At 40.7% G+C, this 21744-nt stretch overlaps 1 protein-coding gene across 6 annotated transcripts in view; it reads left to right on the forward strand.

Annotated features, from left to right (window-relative positions):
• nlgn1 (neuroligin 1) overlaps nt 1–21744 on the forward strand; it is a 247515-nt gene that overhangs the window by 65674 nt on the left and 160097 nt on the right. For 2 of the 6 annotated variants that reach the window (XM_053431433.1, XM_053431434.1), the window contains exon 2: nt 17981–18040. The exons of 1 other annotated variant lie outside the window; for it this stretch is intronic. In XM_053431433.1, the coding sequence (XP_053287408.1) occupies nt 17981–18040 (60 nt within the window). Of the gene's footprint in view, nt 1–29; nt 56–793; nt 812–2124; nt 2136–17980; nt 18041–20536; nt 20562–21744 lie in introns of all 6 variants that reach the window. 3 more of the 6 variants (XM_053431436.1, XM_053431437.1, XM_053431438.1) reach the window with 3 other exon arrangements.

A 21744-nucleotide genomic window follows, 5' to 3' on the forward strand; every position in this document is an offset into this window, starting at 1 on the left:
ATGTGTGATTTGTAGCATTGGCATCGAAGGCATCTGCTTCACTGGGGGGAGGGGAGTGCAGACTGAAACAGGAAAAATACACAGGTGATGACACAAAGTTGGCAAATATAGCATCATTGATCCTAGACATCATAGGATATGGTAGAAGTTCATGATCATTTTTGGAGGGTGTAGTACAGGGTGCTGTTGTATTTGTACTATATCGACTTGTTCCGAACGATTCTTAAACCCCAGACACGAATTGGCATTTTTTGCACCTCCTGTTCTTGTGCTACCAAGTCAATGTGTTTTGATGTGCCGAAGTTCAGAAGCTGTGAGGTTGACCGCTTGTGTCTCTGGAGGTGGCATGTTAACTCAGCTAGCCCCGGTTTGGTCCAATCCTCTCATCACTCTCTAGCCGTTTTCAGACATGCCCTGCCCAGTGGTGTTAACAACAGGAACAAATCCTCCGGAGGATTCAGGTGAAGGTTGGTGTGAAGCTGAAGCTCTTAACAAGGGACCATCACCAGCACCTGCTTTCAATAAGAAACCACAGTAGGAGAAAACTTGCACATACCCTTTAAGCCATTTCCTAACACATTTAAGGTGGAGGAAGTTTATCGAGCTGAGAGCATTTTTACATCTTATAGCCTCTCCACCTTTGTAGGCTTCACCAAAATATTTGCACATGCCAGAATTATTATTTGTGTCTATTTTTTAACATTTTTGGGGATAAGAAGTAACACTAAGTTAGCAGACGTGTGAATGTGTGTGCTGATTAACATTAATAATATAAATAATTGACGTGGTAGAGGGATGTGGTAGACGAACAGTAATACTTCCTAACTAGCAGACACTAAAATGTATAGACCAACTTCCTCATGGTGGCCAAAAAGGAAAGAAATGTATAGTAAAAGCAGCACATGCAGTAAATTCTCATCCGCCTCATTTTTTTCCCACCCTTCCTTCACCAACGCTTCTTTTATCTGAGCCAAATGCTAATGGAGCCAGAAGGCTCTTTGAAATTGAAATGATGTGAAAATAGAATTGCAGTGGCAAATGAGCACTGTTTGCTGGTCCCGTCGGGGCCAAACGAGCCCTTTGAACGCGCCTCTCCCCCAGCGAGGGGGCCCTGCTCTGGGCTGCTGTCTCTCTGGCGCTCCCCTCCCTTTTTACATCAACTGGAGAGAGCTCCCAGAGGAGCAGAGATCAGGCTGAGGCTGATTGGCATGGAGTTTGTTTTACACATGCGCAGACATGAGCGGCCTCGAAAAAACCCACAAAGACAAGCAGAGGTTTCCACACATGTACGCTAATAGACAAGGGCGGTACGTTTTAAACACCCACACACACACACAAAACAAACTCACCATTGGAGGTATATAGCGCAGTCCCGAGTACTGCAGCAAAAATGCCGTTGGATTTAAATAATTTCCTCAGGTTAAATTGCTGACTTCAGATACATTTTTAAATTTTGTACCTTGAGTGAAGAAATTGTAATGTGTACATTTCTGTAAATTCTCATATACAGGAGTTTTGTAAGGATCTTGAAACATCAGTCTGAGCACATAAATCCATAGATTTACCCCTGCTATTTCAGAGAAAAATACATCTAAGACATGAGTCACACAGGTCCTGTTCAGTTGTGTCGGTTTTTCACAGCGGGAAACAAAACGAGAGCAATCTGAGTTCTCACAGCCTTTGTTGTCATATTTTTTCTCAGCAGCAGGAGTAAAACTGAAAATTGACCAACTCTGGTCCAATAGTGTCTGCCTCTGTTGGGTGATGAAGGCTCCTTTTGAATAGTGACAAACTGTGCTTTGCGAGTCTGACTCTGACTCTCCTCTTCATCAATCAATCAGTCAATCGATCAAATTTGATTTGTATAGCCCATATTCACAAATCACAATTTGTCTCATAGGGCTTTAACATGGTGTGACATCCTCTGTCCTTAACTCTCAGCAAGAGTAAGGAAAAACTATTAAAAACCCTTTTACAGGGTAAAAATTCGTAGAAACCTCAGAGAGAGCCACATGTGAGGGATCCCTCTCCCAGGACGGACAGAAGTGCAATAGATGTCAGGTGTAGGAAAACATCATCATGATAAAGGTTTTAGCACCATTGATGAGGGTTACCATTTTGAAGTATAACTGAAGGTCAGATACTTGAAGGTCAAGTATCTGAGGAGAAATGCTATATGTCAAGCAGTCCTGCTGCAATCATAGTCTATGGTCAGCAGCCCGCAAGATCATGATCCACCATCAAGACCGGATACCACTATAGTCCAGTCATTGTCCACTGCCGCCAATTAGGATCCATCATCAACTGCCCCCTCGGTCGTGGTCCACCACCTCTATCTTTTCTCGACTCATCTGTCCGTCACACTCCTCTTCATCTCTGCTCTCGCCTCCTGTTCTCTTCTCCTGGCTCCTTTACTTCTCATCAACATGATGAAACTGGCATATGCCAACCTGAATCCAACCAAATCACACATTATTTGATGTGATAATTAGCTGTCATTTATTTTGTACATATAGTCTACATTATTAACAACACATCAACCAATAACAGATTACACTGAATTGACAAATGAGTGCATTATTTCATCTCAATGGGGCTAAATGCTCATTATTCTACATGAACTGACAACACTCAGCAATACCATTGGAAGCTTCACATGCACTGATCAACTTTGAGCATTATATTTCTATTCATTACTTAGTGCAGTGTTCTTTCAAAATCTCTCTGTGTCCATCTCTCTATCACACTGGTTTCCCTAAGAATAGTCAATTAGTGATGGCTTACAACAGCTTTAATCACATGCAAGGTGTGCAATGGAAATACTTGTATTCATGAAGGGTTTGCCTTTTGACAAAAACACCAGAGAATCACTGAGCCAGAATGGCCTCTGCTTCAGCTTGTTCTCACTCCCTGACCCATCTGCTGCTCCAGCAACAGGAGATAACCCGTCTTCCACCTCCTCTAACCTCACCTGCATCTCGCTGCCTTCATCCCCTTTCTTTTTGAAAAACGTTCTTATATCTGCAGCCTTCAAGTCTTACCTCAGAGATTTAGCTCCGTGGCTACCACCAGATGCCAACTCTCTCTCTCTCTCTCTCTCTCTCTCTCTCTCTCTCTCTCTCTCTCTCTCTCTCTCTCTCTCTCTCTCTCTCTCTCTCTCTCTCTCTCTCTAAGTAGATATCCAGCTTGAATCATTTAAAACTTGCATCCTGGTCTGTAGCCCTCGATGTCAGGTGTGTGCAGCACATGGGCACTGATTCTGATGTTCACACAGGGATGTGTCTGCTGCATTCCTGTTACAGAGCAGTTACCTGAAGTATTACTCATATTTATATTTGTAATACTTGCACTGACTCTAGAAGAGCAGGTGTGAACAGCTCCCATGCAGGCTCATGCTGGCAGTGTGGCTTGGGCTGTACAATGCCTCTCCTGATTTAACAAAAATTCTCAAATTGCTAATAGTAAATGGACAAAAACCTTCATCAGACAGAGTTTGCCCATTTGTCATGGTCATCTTTGATCACAAGGGGATAAAATAAAAGGCTAGGCCATCGAAGGCCAAGCTTCAATACAGATATGCCACCAATCAAACCCGGGTTTTTGAAACTGTTATAGAGAGGATATTATCCATAGAGGTTTAACAAAATATTGGACGTTAACATGGTTGATCTCTGATGACCATGATTGGTCTGTGAAGGTTCCATTACCCTAATGAAGTAGAATTCTAAACCTAATCTCCAGTTGTTCCCTTACCTTGTTGTATTTGTGCCCAAAACCATAGCTGAATATAGTTTTAATTTTAATTTAATTTGAAGCAGTGATGTGTAACACTTTTGAGAAGCACTTACAAGTCATTTCTCTCCAGCGATAAGGAAGTCAGATAAAAAGTGCTTATGAGCCTGTCTGGAGTGTAACGACATACATCACTGTTTCCTTTCATGTTCGGTGTGTTTCAGAAGCTGAACATTGGACACATGCACAGCCAGACCCCCCCCCCCCTTCTTGAACAGTTTCTGGGAACTTGTCTTTGTCATAAAAAAAAAGGAAACATGAAAAAACTCTTTGACGAGGAATCCGATTGTCGGGAGTCTGGGGAAAGACAAACACACATCGTCCAATGACTCACTCGCAGGAGAGAGGAAATGAAGAGGCAGATAGGCCCGGGAAAGAAATAAAGTGAGCAATGGGAGGAGGGAGTGTTTAACTGTCAGCGTTTTGGACGAATTCAGTCCCAACACTCCGTTCTATAGCACTGGCGGTGGGGATTCATGGACGTCACGTTGTTGGTTACGCATGGCATCAGCCGGTTCATCACAACAGACGTGTTTGTTACAATAGCAATGACCACTGATTCTATAGTTTGAGGTTATGTGTACACAGCTCACACAGGCCGAAAAAACAGGCGATTGCAGTGGTTCTGTTAAATGTCTGGATGAGGGTTGGATTAGAGAAAAGAACAAGTAGGGGATAGTGAGAAAATAATACAAGAGATAAGGAAGGAAATGGGCTTGTGTATGTGTGATTGATAATGTGACTGTATATGAATGTATGGTGGAAAATGCTGCCTTTGTGTGTGTGTGTGTGTGTGTGTGTGTGTGTGTGTGTGTGTGTCGGTGCCTGCGTTCCCCTGCTGCCTGTCAAGTCAAGAAAACTTCTTGTTATTTTATTTTTTTTAGAGAGAAAAAATATCCTTAGCTTCACAGTTGGTGGCTGCATATGAAATGACAATGTGACCTGACTTAGCCCCGCTTCTGTGTCCGTGCTGTTGCTGCCGCTGCATCCGGCATCGCTTCCTGGCCCCTTGCCCAGTATGGAAATATCCCTCTGCCTTAATGGACATTTCATTTAATAATCAGTGATTGATCACTGCTGGTAATGATGTATAAGCAGGAGGTTGGAGGGATAAGGAACATTCTCAGTCAATAACTGGCGAAGGTAGCGAGCTCTGCGCAAAGACGGGCCACTGTGTTGCCAACAGCGGCACATCTCCTTAGCTCTCCAGTTGTCAATATGGCATCTCTTCATTTGCCAGTGGCAATTAGCGCCATGGAGTCATGTTGCTGAGCTAGAGTCACATCAACCTCACAGAGCTAATTAGACACACTTGACCTTTTAAGACAAATTTTAGAGATGGGGCTCGACTTGAAGTTGGTTGGATCAGGGAAGGATTCTCAGAGGACATTTTTGATAGCTGATTTCTTCACTCAAAGTGTGTGTGTGTGTGTGTGTGTGCAAATTATACTACATATTACCTTATCTTTATCTGAGTTTGTGTGCAGAGGTAGCATAGTTTAGCTCTGTTGACCGTTCAGCTTTAATTCCAGACTCTTATGCCCATAAACCCTTCCCAGGGTCCACTGCCCGTCACCTTCACCATCTCGTTCAGGTCGATCAGCGTGAAGCTGCTGTGAATTGTATCCCTCAATTCCCTATCTCTGTTATTTCTTGTGCGGAGACACATGGATGCTTATATGCTGACTGCATTACCTTAGATTATTGTAAAGAAAAAAAAAACATCCTATCAATCCAATCAACAATTGTATTAACTTTTTTTTATTTCAGTTCATTAATATCTTGATAATGCAGACAGCAACTGTCACCAAGACATTTCGGCAAAAACAGTTTTGTAGCATACAGTACAACGTATTTGATTAGATGTGAGCCAATTTCACATGGATGTGTCTCTGGTCCTGTAACGTACGGAGGGAGTTGTGCTTTGGGTCAGTTTGGCTTGACTCATCGCATTTTATGGTCTGGTTGTGTTAATAATTCAGCACGTCTTTCCCCACCATACTGTCGACCTATCTTGTGGCTAATGAGCTCCTCACCATCACAGTCTTCATTGATTTATTTGCCTCTCCAGTCCATAACACATACAGTACAACCCCCTGGAGACCCTCTCCAATCAAACACATGCACCAGTGACATCACACACGCACACACACACACGCCCACAAACGTCTCTCCATAACTTCAAATGACATAACATTGACTTGCATTCATTTACTGGAGAGATACTCAAACCTTTTCTGTGTTTCTACTTGCCAAACCCTAGCTCTAACCTTAACCTTAATCTAAACCTTATCCTTCTCTAACCTTTGTATCTAATCTAATTTTGATAGTAATCATATTTAGCTAATTAATTTTTGTCCTCGTAAGCAGAAAATGAGTAATACTTGGGCCTTACATGTACACATGAACACACATTCCCACACACACACACACACATAATTTTGACATTCAGTGGCATTTAATATGCATGAATGCCTCAGTGCTATTTCTGTTTGTCAAAGAGTTGTACTGACATAAATTTACACATGATACATATATGCTCTACACTGAATTTAAAAACATGAGTTTGCAGAGAAGATGTGAAGGCCATGTTTTCAAATTAAAATATTCTAAATGTCATATGTCAACATAATTCATAGCATTGAATTATTGCAACCCATATTAAATTAGAATGTATTTAGAATGTAACACGGAATCTCACAACAAACTGAGTCAGACTGAAACTCAACTTGAATCCTTTCTTGCACTTAATCAATAATAAAAACAACCATAGGATAGAAATAGTAAAGAAATAATTCATTTTAATTTAGTGTATAATATGTTTGTACACAACATACTGTTCTTAACTGTTGTGTTCTTTGCAACTAACTGTTTATGTGTTTAGTGCTAAAACAAGATAAACCCAGGACTCTATGTTTCACAGACTTCACCTCCCTGCAGGTAGCCTTGAGGAAGCACTAGATGTTTGTTTTTTTAAATATTGGGCTTAAATATGTGTAATGTATTGGCCTTTAAAACAAATTCACATTTTATTTCTGAATTATTAAAGTTAGTTGTTTTTCCTTAGGCATATCTTTGGTTACTAAAATTGAGAGTCAGGTAATCTGCCCTCTCTAAATGTTTTACCACATTTTCCCGTGGTATAAGATGCTAGAGACTGACGAAAAAGACAAGCGACAAAGCTTTGACTGCATAAAATGAGCTGGGATTCATTCCCTGAATGTATGTGGCTTTTACACTAATTGGTTTTGTCACCATGAAGCCCAGGGCTTCCTTTTTAAGATCCCCTTTACATCATGTACACACAACGGGGGACAAGCATTTTGAAGGTGGAAGAATTTTCACAAAATGTGTCTTTAGGCGGTTGTGGCAGCTCAGTGTATGTGTGTGTGTATGTGTGTCTGTGTGTGTGTGTGTGTACTAAACCTCATCCGATTTCACTTTTCATATTGTTGTCACTGCACAATGACAGATATAGGAAAGACAAATTGAAAATGTGTGGTTTAAGAGAATAACATGTGGGCTTTTGTGTAAGGGCAGCCTTCCAACCATGCACTATATATTTAGCATTTGTTCTCAAACCTAAATATTTTTTACATTTTTTAATATGTGTTCAAATAAAATGTGTTATAATAACTTAAATGGTAAAGAAATTAACAATTTATACCTTAAATTGTTATGTAAATCATAACCTTTACTTATGGGTGACAGTCATAACATGTAAAAGAATCAGTTAAATATCTGGAACCACATGGAAACACCATAAATATAGAAACATTGTAAATGATCCAGACCAAACGTGACAATAAAATATTACCTCATCATCTCAAATAGATTTTCCCTAAATTTTCTAAACAGTGGCTTGTGCAGTAGTTAATAAGGCCAAAAGTTGCTATAGCTTTTGATTATGCTTATCTTCATTTGATTATTTTCATTTGTTTTGTTTTCTGCTAGGGATGTGTGCGCTAAGCTACTGTACCTAAGTGGTTGATATTAGTCGTACATTTAACCTCCAAGGTAGCCTTGGATTATTTAAGAATAAACAGCAAGTGAATACAAATAAACACAATTTTAAGCACATTTTTTTAGAACATACATGGTCTGTATTTATATAGTGCTTGTCATACTGTATAGGCTACATGTTGTTAAAGCTTCAGATTACCCTTAAACCCAGCACATTCCAACACTGCAGCCATTCCTTATGCTGTATTAAACAAATATATTTTCTGCTGAGTCTTGCCTCAAAGCCCAAGGTCAAAAATCCATATTTCTTTCTTGTGTAAGTAGGGTCACAAACTCGGGTTTAAAACCTCTGCAGTTCCTGTCATGCCATATTTCACAGAGCAGTGGGTGAACACAGAGCCGAGCTGACAAGTCTCACTGCATGGGGACAGGAGGCTCGCTTCAAAACAGCTTGACTCCATGATAAATGGACTGTCCCCTGGCCTATTAGCTGACAATGTTGGTCAAAACCAGTTAGTATACAAAAAGGAAAACAAAGATAAAAAAAAAAAATCCTCAGAATTCCTCCCAGCAGTGAACTCTCTACAAACCTCACTTCTTTGTTGCTTTATTTCACCCTCAGGCTAAATTATCCAAGATAATCCTGCAATTCATCAACTGGACACATTTTCTTTTAATTGGTAAATCATGCATTTTGGGGAGTTTGATCTCATAGTTGTCTCGAGCAATGGATGCCTCCAAGATCAGTAAGCAGCAGACTTAAAAATCCATGTAACTGCTGCAGCAAACTGCAGAGCTGTTTTGCATCAATTAGCCAAAGCAGTTTTTTATTTTGTCATTTCTACAAATTAGAAACTTACCATGTTGTCCAAAGTCTTACTATTGCATCGCAGCAAAATCTGTATGAATCCTCACATGAACATGACAGGTATGGCAGAGAGCTGTATTAGCAGTGCCACTTAATAATGAGAATACTCTGTAGCAAATGCTTTTTTCCCCTGCCATCTCCACTGAAGAGATTTGGGAAAAGATTAAGCCAACGCTTCATTTGACTTAATTTTAACAACTCAAATATCATGACCCACATGCCATCACAAGCAAATGCATAATGGTGGATGCAAGACTACAACAGATCATTTTAGGCTCATTCTTTTTCATGGTTAAGGTCAATCAATATACACTTCAAGGGCAGTGGGGAGGGGGCAGCACTGGGCTGGAGGTGATGGACACACCCCGGACCGGTGACCAGCCAATCACAGGGCTGACTCGGCACAGAGAGAACATGCACATATAAAGGCCCCAAACCCAGAACCCTGATTGCTGTGAGTCATCAGTGCTGAGCTCTGTGTCAATGTTCTGCCGCCATGCTGTGATTTCAAATGAGTCAATAGACCTAACACAGGGATGAAACACCCTTACTGTTGGAAATAGCTTTAATCATAGTTATAACAGTAAAAGCGTCGTACCCTCTGCATCCTATGGGAAACCCATGCATCTTAGTCTAAAGGACATTAGACCAATATCCTGCTATTATGAGACCTGCTCTTGCACATGTCAGAAACTCAGTTATAAAAATTGAAAAAGAAAACTCAAACAATAACTTTTATCGTTGTGTCTCTTCAACTTCTCCGAGTTCTTGCTTGTTTTCACACAAGCCCAACATATTCGCTCTCGTTCTCCCCTTGCAGGTCTTTCCCAGCTTTGAATTGACTCACTGACACTTGACAGTGTGGGTGTTCGTCTCATCAGCCAGCCGTATAGGCACACAGAACTGTAGAGGAAGGCAAGAATAAACATATAAGTACATGTGGAGGGGAGGAGGAGGATAGGAAGGTGTGAGAAGATGCAAGAGGAAGCAGCAAGAAAGAACGAGACATGTAGTGTGGGAACGACAAGGTAAGAGGGACATCAGAGCGAGCATGAAAGCTGTTAGTTCTCAAACGCATCATGTCTCTGCAGGTCTTCAGCTCAGGCGGCACAGGCCAGTCGTTGTTTGTGTTTATTTTGGATCACTTCAGAAAAAAAGTGTTTCTGATCAGTTTTGTTCTTTTTGGAACTCTGAACCTATGGTTGCACAACATGGGATATTCACTCTGAATGGAGCCTGTCACCTTGTGAACTCTTTGATCTTTAACACTGTTAGGCTAATGAGGTTTTCTCATTTGTTTGTTAGTTTGTGTTTGGCAGCCACTACCAAAACAAACTGGTGATGAGTGACAAACGACATCTGGAGATTTGGCATCTCACATTTTTCTTTACATGAGACGTGAGCAGTTCTTTTCCAAAATAGGAAAAGATCTCCTGATATTCACGTTGACATCCAACCAGGAGGATTAAATCAAGACGGACACATTTTCCACCGTCCCCTTGTCTCTGACTCGCACTCTCTCTCTCTGAGCGAGACCAAACAAAAATCACACGTGTGGTTACAGCTCTTCACCTTTTCAACTTTTCCACTTGTCTATGATGGATGATTATTATTATTGATGGTCATTATCCAGGGCAAACTCAATTTAGATAAACAAGGCACGCAGCAGGTCAACAAGGCAGCCACCACACACTGTACGTCTGTAATCAGATTGGAGAGCAGAACTCAAAACCAGTCGGATTTTATTAACAATAAGGTTGATGAGGTAGTGAAATGGGGGCCTTGTAGGTCTCATCAAATTCAGTTTTTTTAACTAACTAACTTATCTAAGTCAGCCTAGCGAGCATACCACTGCCTCAGGGTGGATTGTAAGTAAACCATTGGTTCTTGTAAACTAGGGCCAGAATCTTCCCCTAACCTAACCAAGTGCTTAAATCTTAAATCAGAACATTATCCTGAAGTATCCTTCATTTCTTATAGCAAGTCTTACCTGAAGCAAACTGGTTTGAGGTATTAAAGTGATGACTGGAATTCCAGATGCATGTGATGTTCCAAATCGTCTTGCAAGAATGAACTAGATTTGCTCTTTTTCATAACAGAGGGAAATATTCCGATATCAGGTAACACACTGGCTGCATAAGCAGTGGAACGTGTTATATTTGAATTACACCAGAAACCTCACATTGCAGCGCAGCTTTAGACACGCATCTTGCCTGGGTGAACAACAGACAACCGCCACACCGAGCAGAGCCGAGGCGCAGCCATCCAGAGCCATTTATACAATCATGCGTGGCCCAGACGTAACTCTGATATCACCAAATTATCTTTAAGTTCTGTGGGTGCCAGGGAGATAAGTCATCTTCACACGCACATAACTGTTAAACAATCTATTATGGATCGGAAACCAGATCCTAATTAACTCCCTAATTCACGCATTCATTCTTACCAGCAGCCTGACGATTTGGAACATCAAATGTATCTGGAATTACTGTCATCGCTTTGATTACTCAAATCAATTAGCTTCAGGTAAGACTTGCTATAAGAATTGAAGGATACTTCAGGATAATGTTTTGATTTAAGTTTCCACTTGGTTAGGTTAGGGGAAGATTCTGGCCCTAGTTTAAAAGAACCAATGGTTTACTTACTATCCACCCACACCTCCCCTCTGAGGCAGTGCTATGCTCGCCAGGCACTTGAACAGCATCTGAAACCTTCCTCCCCCACACATTTTCTCGCCTGCATTGTGTAAATAGACAATCGAGCAAGCACTTTACACAGAGATCAGTGGGATCTTGAACGTTGCTCTCCGTCCCTCTTGTCATTCTTTACAAAATGACTCCTGCCACTGTTCCTGAGTATCAATGGCAACAATGCAATTCATGCTTTCAAGAGATGCGTTTGCCCCGATCGGTGTCCAGGCTCCACTTCCTATGAGCCCGCTCTCTGGCCTTGAGATGTTACACTTACTTACTCAACATCTCTTCCACTACTTCACTACTTCGGCCTTTGCTACTGAGAGATGAGTCATGAGCCCAAACTGGAAAGTTGCTTGCAGTAAATAGTAGACATACTGTAGCCCGTGTCATTTTAATTAAACACCTCTGCTGTCATTTCTCAGTGACAGTAAAGTCGGACTGCTTCACAAAACCGTTAAATTACCAGGCTGTTTCCTTGACATTTTGGATTGAATTTAGGCCTGTAATAGAGTGGGACTACAGCACAGTGTCTCTCAGGACATTCATTGACAGTAACTGCAGTATATTTATTCAGTAGAATAGAGTTATTCTTCTTCTCACTTATAAAGGTCTGGGGCCTCCTTGATTCAAACCTCCAACCCAGTGTTTCCCCTAAGTCAATGCTCCTTGGACTGAAAAGTGACTTTGGACCAAGAGTACATGGTGCGTCTTTTTCTACTAGCTTTAAATCCACAGATACACCAACAGTGGCAGAATCTGTACTCATGTGTCAATATCTCACTCATATCCTGTAGTTGTCGAGTTTTTTTCCATCACACACAACCACTTCCCATAAAGCACAGTTCCAGTTCTCGCAGGACTCTACTCAAAGCGTCTGTTGATTTCTGTCATCGGAGCGTTTGCTGAAGTGCATTAGACTCCCAGTTTTACCTCTGGGATTGGATTCTGTATTTATAGTTTACAGCCTGTAGGGATTTTTTCCAAGGTCAGTAGTAGATTACCTATTCGGCTCATTGAGCCGTGTGCTCTGTTAGATCCCCTATTTTAATGTCCATTTGTGATTGATTAAACTGCTCTGTTTCTATGCTGGTGCAGGCATTACTGATGCATAAAGAGAGCAATACGTATGTATGGATAGCTCTTGTGCTGAATGTGCGATCGATGCAAGGACCCTCATTGCAATAATTACCTCGTCCAGAAGAGGGGGGAGAAGCCAGAGGGCTGTGTGTGTGTGTAATATCCTTGGTTACCTTGCTGGTGTTTTGAATCATTGGATTGATGCAGTGTATCTGAACGAGTGAAACTCCTCTCGATCAGTCTCCAGTCAATGCTGATGGTGAAGAGAGGGAGGTATGAGAATAGATGTAAGAGATGGAGTGATCAAATCAGCGGCTACACACAAATAAGAAAGACAATGTCAACAATTAGAAAGTGGTATTTTTGTGCATTTATTGTTCTTTTAGACATGAAAGGGAAACTCAGTGTCGTACTACTTGGATATCGTTATTCTTGTTAATAACATACTCACAAGTTAATTGCAGAGATCTGCGAACATGGCTGCTTCATTAAAATGAAATTTGATGCCACAAGAAAGATCAGCTGGCATGTTCTAAATCCAACATAGCCAAACGTCCTCAGATGAGAACACAAAGTCCGCTGGTAATCATCATGAAATTCTCATATTAATGAATGCACAGTACTTACCATGGCTGTGGGCACAGAGTCGTTCTTATATTAAATTTTCTAAAATTATAATACATGTAAATATAATTGGTAGTTTAGAGAATCCGGCTAAACTGTTCATTTGTAACCTGACATCTAACTTTGTTGTAACAATGCTGCTTAATTTGCTGATCACAGAAATCCATGTGGTCAAATCTAAAAAACATTCCTTTCAATATCGTCTTACTGTCCACTTTATTAGAAGTCTAATAGCTTCTGATACAGCCATTCTTTAATACTGCCTATAACGCTCAGTTGATATTCACTCTGCATGATGTGTTAATGAAATTATGCAGTAAGGTTTATCACTGAGGTCACAGTTAATGGTGTTATTGTACTGGACTACATTAAAATGACAGTTTCTTATACTCCGCTGCATTGAATGGCAATACATTGTACAGGTGGATCTAATCAAATTAATTTTGATACATTGCTGCCTTATCTGCAATGACCTGACACACCAGTAACAGCTGGTGGCCTGTAACACACCAGCTGAGACCACATTTCACTTGTTGCCGAATGATGCCAACTCCTGTTCCCTCCCCTCTGCCTGAAAATGGAAGATTAGATTTATTAATTGAATTTCTCCTTCTTCAATTCAGATATTCAAAACTGTTCAGGTTATAGCCTCATATTTGAAACCGGAATTCCACTGATCAGATTTCCCTCCAAATTTGACAATTTGTAATTTTTAAAACTTGAAATAACAAATGAAACGTAATTGTAAATGATCTTAATGTAAGCTCCTCTTATTTCATTTTCCTTGAATGCCAACTGAATCTTGTAAAGTGGACCCAGTGTTGAGACCTTATAACAGTGGATCGTATTTGAGTTTCAGTCTTTTTCCTGCTCACTGTGCTCTCATGTATACTCAGGTATTTTAACACAGTGGAATTCGCAAGTTGTTCTCGTGTTCATGTTTTTACCTCCTACCAAAAATGACTTCTACAGATTACCATTGTTTAACATTACGTTTTTCAACATTTTCCTTCATTTCTCCGACAATAATTCATGGATCTTTTTGAATAAAATCAGTAACAGTAAGGGAACAGATATCTATGGGTGTATGCAGTTTGATGCAGATCCAAATAATAATCGGATCAAGTGAGTTTGGCCTTTTGCCGAGGTATGGACTCTCCTTTGTGCCGTTCCAGTTATGTCTCTGGTCAGACGACGGAACAAGAATAGCCTAGTGACTTGGATGTGACTTAATGACCCCTGCTGTCACAGTCCAGCCAAAAAACTGAGCAAGAGAGACAGAGCAGATTATTATTAGAATGTAAGGCAGAAAAGATGAAATGTAAAGATACAGTGATGAGGGATAGAGATTCGGATAAGAAGAAAGTAAGTACCTATCAGAGCTGGCACCAGCTGAGACCTCACCAGCGTGGGACCCCGCGCTGCACACACATGTTGTCCCAGTGACAGGCAGAGGTCATCGTCGAGGCCTGCTTGTCACTGGGTGGTTTGGAATTGACACCTGATTCCTGAATGATGTCTCCCTTTCTCTGTATGTGTGTGTTTTCATAATTGGGTGTGCTAGTGTGTGCATGCTTGTGTGTGTGTGTGTGTGTGTGTGTGTGTGTGTGTTTGTGTGTGTGTGAGAGATAGGAGCTGTCATGCAGCTGTCTTGTCTGTTCTGATCTCCGCTAACCCTCGGTCAAACAACATGCCACTGTAATAGCAGCACATGTGCAGTCCAGAGAGCAGCAGCATCAATCACATTCTCTTTGATTCCTTTATTCTCACAGGTTCTCAGGTTGCTCAAGCTCACTTTTTCATTTTTTTATTTATGTTCCTTTTGCTCTTGTATCTCTTTGTAGGCCCTTTATCTTTCGACGAGGGCTTAACAGTGTTAGTAAATACAGATTAGTTTGTTGATCGAAACTGTTTTACTTTGTTGCTTAAACGCTTATAGTTCTTTGTAGTTTTAGAACCTTTGGAAAAAAGTGGATGGGCTGTTGTTTTTTCCAATGACTATAGGAAGAAATAATTACCCCTAAAGATCCCTGGAGAGTGACTTGTGATTTTTTCCACGTTAATTCGGTTTCAAATACAGTATAGTGTGACAGGCTGTGTGTATAAGTACTTTAACTATGCAAACAGTGCATATATCTTTACTCGAGTGTTTTCTTTTTATCAATAACGATTTACCACAAGGTCAAAATCCACCAAAGTCATCTAGTGTGTAGACATTACAGTATAATTTTACTTCCATGAACAATTCGATTCTGAAGTGGTTGACCATCACCTAACTATGGCACACGATGTTCCTTTCTGTGTTACTCATTACAAAGATACATTATAACGAGAAATTCAAAGTGTATTAATTTCTTGTGAAAACAGAAATGAAGAAAGGTGGCTTATTTGGTTTAAACAAGAAATGTTTGTTTAACATTGTAACAAATTGCTTTATATCAAGGAACTGATATCATATATATGTAGCAACTGTAGCAAATATTCAGATTTCCCCTGTAAACCAAGACCCCATGCTTTTATGGACGCATGATTAAGATTGATTTGAAATATTCTGTTCAATCTAGTTCAGCATCATGTAATCAATATTCACCCTATAAATCAGTTGCAGTAGGAGCTGTAGATTCTGGACCAGAGAGGTTTTTGCTGAACATGGTAGACGACCTTAATGATGAACAGATCAAAAGGGTCATTCCTTATCGTGAGCTGTTTGTGAGCAGTATTAACAGACAGCCGTCTGTATTTGGGCTCAGTGAATGCTAACAGGCTAACATGATTCCCCCTTGACTGTGATGTGTTGCTTTGACAGTGATCTCTCTACGCATTGTACTCTATAAACAGGTAACACATCCCTAGACAGCAGACGCGCCGTGTTTCTTTGACGTCTCACATTTTGAAAGCACCGATTCTCGTGCCCTGTTGCTTATTCAGCACATTGAAAGCACGATTCGGCTCTCGCTTATCAAATTACTTGTCAAATTCACAAAAGAGAGCTGGGAGAACGCTGTAGGACAGACTGATACGCAGCGCGCCGGCTTCTTCTTCAGAGTCGCCAGGGAGAGATTGGTTGGCCTTAAAACAAACCACCAGGATTTTGAATGATGGAGGAATTATGAGTCATCATCATGAGCTACTGGCAAGAAGAATTTTGAACATTTGGAGTGATTCATCCCTCGCTGTTTATTCCATGAACGCATATGTTCAAACCAACACAATTGCTGGAATTTGTCATTTCTCAACATTAACCTCACTCACAGGAAGAGGCGTTTGACTTTTGTCATGTTAGAGCTTACTGCTGTTTGAGTTATGTAAAGTCAAATGGAATTGTTTGCGTTAAACTTCTGGCTATTTGGCATGGTGGCACTAGTGAAGGGTGGAAAGAACTTGAGGCATCATTTCCTCATCAGCAGATGCCTATTTAAAGCCCCATGACTGCTCACGTGTGGATGTGATTGCTGTGTATGTATGAATGTGTTTAGGTGGGGACTTGAATCCGCTTACAACTATATCATGGACACTTGTCGTCCGTCCCCATGTTGTAAATCCTTTGAGACAGTAGACTGTACTGGTAAAGACCTGTTTTAGGTTAGGGCAGGTGAGACTTTCTGGAGGAAATAATTGATGTTCCTATGAAGTTATGGAGACATGACAGTGTCTGTGTGTGTGTGTGTGTGTGTGTGTGTGTGTGTGTGTGTGTGTGTGTGTGTGTGTGTGTAGGCTTATGCACAATGTCAGTATGCAATTTTATCCTCCTCTGTCATTCCCGCCTGCTATCATGCACACTGCTTTCTCCAAGACTGCATGTTTTCAGATCTCTAATGTAGCATGCCTGTGCATCTATGCGTGTATGTGTGTTGTTCCTTTGTAAAACGCTATATTTTTCTGTCTTTCAATGTTGGTTACAGCAAACTTGCATTTAAATCAGTAGGTTAGATTTAATAATGAAGCAGCTGACCACTTCCCATGTCAAACTTATCCCCCAGCTACTTAAATGCCATTAAAGCCGTCTTAGGTTCAATTATTTTTGCAGCCACAGCAAGAAAACCACAGTGCTTAAAGAAATGAAAATCAGCACAAATATAGCACTGACATGTGCGCTAGGTTAAATTAGCTCAGTTTAGATTAAGACTGGAAATGCATAGTTTGGGTTTGTATAACGTTTTTATACCTCAATATTAAAGAATGATTAAATCCAAATATTTCATGAATACTGTACATTAATCTATGTGGACAAGACTGTAACTGTATGTCTTTCTGTCTTTGTTCATGTTGGCATAGAAAGAGTCAAAGTAAAAAGTGAAATGACTAACAACAATGATAAAAATAATTGTGACCATATTTCAGTACCTGCTTTGATCAGTCCCAGCAGTGTCCCTGCAATCAAATCAATGCATGACACTGGATGTGTGTGTTTGTGTGTGTGTGTACGTGCATGCATGTGTGTGTGTGTCAAGGCTCTCACATACAGCCAAACACAACAGGGGGAAATTGTCACATGCTTCTGTTGAGTGGTCTGCTCTTAAAACTGCTGCTTCTTTTGGAGCGTCCTCCTTTTGCTTTGCCTCAATGATCATTTACAGATTTTGACATAATGTCTCTGATATGTGTAATTGATGCTACTGTGCAATATTTCCAAGAGCTTTATGTGTTTTGATCCTAAGAGGTTTATCTACGGTTAAGTCTTCATTTTTAACAGAGCACTAACATTTTTTTCATCATTTTTTGTCTTTTCTTGCTACTAAACTGAACTCATATACAGTAAATTTCTACTGTAAACATATGGACGTTGTGGTAATGTTTGCCCCGTCTTCTTGTCAGTTTGAACATTTTTCCAAAGAGAGGAAGGGGCAATAGAGACATTGATTATTGACATACTTTCTTATCTTTTGAGAGCATCTTTTGAAGGCTGTGTGTGTTCTTGATCACCATGTTTTCCTCAATCTTCTCCTTCTTGGTCCCATAGGTCCCCTTACAAAGAAACACACTGATGATTTAGGTGATAGTGACCGCACGGACGACGAAGGTATTTTTTCCCCTGATGCCAAACTGATTTGCATGACAAGGGAAACCAAACTTACCCTTTCTCCTCCAATTTTTTTATCTTCTTTGATTTTCTTACATTTCTTGTCCTTTTTTGAAAGTGATGGGCATTTTCTTTTTGCTCTTTGCTCGTAAAGTCTCTTTTTTGGCTGGATGTGTTTTGTCCTTTTCAGCTTGATGTCTAAAGTTTACATGTCTCCCACATTCTGTGATATTAATACCGTCATATACTATAGATTCTCTGCTTGGATTTGCTGTTTCCTTTTACCTTTTCTTTCCTTTTCTATGTTGCATCCCACCAGCAGATCAAGTAACTCTTAACCCCTCAGCCAGCTCTGAACACATTTTTTGCATGTTTTTCTTTCAATCCGTCCAGTTTATAAAATCAGATCATGTACAAAAAGAAAAACCACTGGCTAACTGGCTTCCACCGACTAACACTTAGGCCTGTTCATGTTTGGGGCGTCAAACCAAACAATCTTAGCCTGAGAGTAAGCATCTGTGTCAACAATGGTTACCACAGAGACATATGGGCTGTTAACCCTCTTGGCACAGAAAAATTTCTACCCAGCAAAATGTGAATCTAACTTTCTGGTCAGTGACTGCTGGACTCTCAACTGAGGTATTCAAACTGCCAAAGTCGTTATTTTATAGCCACATAAAATGCGGACTGGCTAGTAAATTGCACAGATTTGGCAAAAATAACTGAGTAAACATTTTGGTGGAGCTTAATTCAAGTGACATCACTGTCATTATGGCTCCAAGTGATCATCTGGACTCTCCATTTTTATGCTTTTAATGCATTTTCTATTATATGGTAATTGCGATGGTCCCCAATGCCGTGATTTAACACATTTTAAGGACTGCATACACAGCAGATTGCAATTTAATTTTCACTAGCATCTCTGAGCACCAGAGCTCCCCCAGAGGCAGAAATCCTCTCCGTAGACGAGCTGTATCTCCAGAGCACCGCAGTTTATGTGAGTGACAGACTGGAGTCGAGAGTTGATCGAGGACAAAGCTGATTTGATCACTTCTGATCATGCTGGTAACAGGCAGCAGGAAAGACATATTAAAGCAGATATGGGACAGCCATCAGAAATTGACTGCACCCTATAGTACAGATGCCTAAGCTGGCTCAGAGTATTGGTACGGTGCAGCACAAATATACAGTAAAGCACATACCGTATGCAAGACATGATAGTGGCATCATACACCCATAGCCTGATTCAGTCAAACTAAATGTTTGCAATGAAAAACATGGAAAGATTGCGTTATCGCTCCTGCACACATGGATTTAATACTAGAAACTGAGGTCAGGTGCAATTAAACTATGTAAATAATCTTCACATACTCTTTTTGCATTTAAGTTGTTTAATTCTTGATGAGAATTGGATACATAATGTCAAAAATGAATACTAAAGGGATCAAGTGACAACAGACAAACACTAAAGGACTGCAACGCCGCAAAAGCTTCTCTTGATATTTAAATTAGGCGCTGTTTGAAAGCAACGACAGCGTGCCAGAAATCCATTCATCTCAATAATAGAAAAGGACGGACCTTTCCTTAGTTGCCATAAACAAGCGGCTCTTTGAAAACTCATATTTGAAAAAAATATATATTGTCGTTGATGAACCCTATGATAGAGCCACATTCCCTTAAGGCTGCTACAGTGCAACTTTAATGACAGGCAGGAAGTCTTAATAAGGCACCTCTACTGCATAATGTGACAAAATAAACAGCAATTTCATCCAAATAAGACTCACAACAATCCAGATCCCTTTGATGTGCGCCGTCATGCTGTTTTTCTGGGAGTGTTCACACAACCACACACACACACACACACCAATGCGATTAGAGAGAATTGCACAGTTCACACTCACACAGATCTATTTAATGAAATCCCACAAAGCTTTGAGTATTATCTCGATAAAGGATGCAGGGCAGACGAATAATCCAGTTTAATATAGAGGGAAATGTGCTCTGGACTCAGTCACACTATCTGGGCTGTCGCTGATCAACTCAGGTCCCCCCCCCCCCCCACCCCTCCCTCCTAACGGTTCTCGACGCTCGTACCCCTTGACCTCGTATCGCCTGGTGGACACAAGGACATCCCCTTACCTCCTCACCACTGCTGCCCAGCAAACCTTGGATTTTACAATCTCTTTATACTCGGTAAAGCTGGTGTTTGTAATCCGTTTCGACTGGGAATAGAGATGTAAACAGGAAAGTCCCCGAGAGCTGGGGATTTACTCGATTTTCAATTTTTATTTTTTACAACAAATATCGCTGGAGTGGTTAAGTGTGTGTATACAGAAGTGACGATGTCGTGAATTGTGGTATCTACAAGGCTCTCATGGGGCCCCTGGTACCCTGCATAAAGTATTATACAGCAATACCTGTGAGATATTAATCTTCCCATACGCTATGTATATTACTTTGAAGGCACAAGGACAGCGGTTTTGCTGACAGTGTGAGAACAATCCTGGAGCTGAGGAAAGGCGTGTAAAAGATCAACTGGGGAATGTTTTACCTTGTTCCATCAGGCTCTCCCAGAGGCTCCTGCTGATGACATTTTAGCTGCAACTTCAACTTTGATATTTGTATGATCAACTATCGCATACAGGGGAAGTTAAAGCACTTAATAGATTAAATGACAGCAATTCATTCTTGATTAAAGAAAGTTATAACTTAAACATTATTCTTTTACAGAGTGGCCTAATGCTTCAGACGGCATGATCTCATATGTTAAACTCCAACTCTCTGTAGACTCAACCTTCTATGCTGACCTTAAAACCTGAGGCATTTTGAAATCTCACTAAATGATTTCTGCATCTTGTGCCATAGATGAAATGGATTGGAAATGTGCGAGAGTAGCAAGAAATGAATTGTAAGGAAAACCTTTACAACATTTGAACAATAATAATGCACCAACACCAAAAACCTGTGTTCGTATCATTGTACACATCCCATCGGATATGTGCAGACTTACATCTGTTCAGTTGGAATGATTATACCCGTTGTGTGCTCCCTTTAGCAAAAGGCTGGAGCATGGATTTAGATGAAAAAGGAAAAACACACACACACACACCTCTGCTCCTTGTGTCTACTGCAGGTTTTGATAAGTCCTCGACACCGGCAGAGGGAGAGGATACCAAATATGTTGCAACAGCCCGGGAGCCTCTCTCAGGGTTTGCTCAGAGAAATCTAAAGCACCTGAAATTCTTTGATCACAACCTTACCTGGAGGAGGCAGGGATCGACTCCAGGCTGGCACGGCACCTATCCTCTTATCCACACTTATCCCCAGGAAGATTGAATGGTCGCATCACTACGAGATTGCATCTCATTTTAGCATTGCTCAAAGCAAGCTTTCATCAGGCTTTCATCGCTGCATATGATGAAACAAAAAACTCTTTCCAAACACCTTTACTGAAAACTGTTGTCACTTTAAACACAGGAACAAAACGGCGTATTGGCATTACAAATAATCAGGTAAATGCTCAATGTTCCTGAAATCACCTCAAATACACTATTACCTCGCTGCACTGCACATAAGAGTGTGATGCGAGGAGATGAAGTATGCAATCAGCTGAATGAGGATTAATTGATAAGTTAGAGGAATGGAGGCAGGGACTGGGCTTCAGAGGATTTTTCTGGCTCTGAGTCTTGCAGTGGCAGCCAGCG

This window comes from Pleuronectes platessa, chromosome 9 (assembly GCF_947347685.1).
Source record: "Pleuronectes platessa chromosome 9, fPlePla1.1, whole genome shotgun sequence".
Taxonomy (NCBI): Eukaryota; Metazoa; Chordata; class Actinopteri; order Pleuronectiformes; family Pleuronectidae; genus Pleuronectes; species Pleuronectes platessa.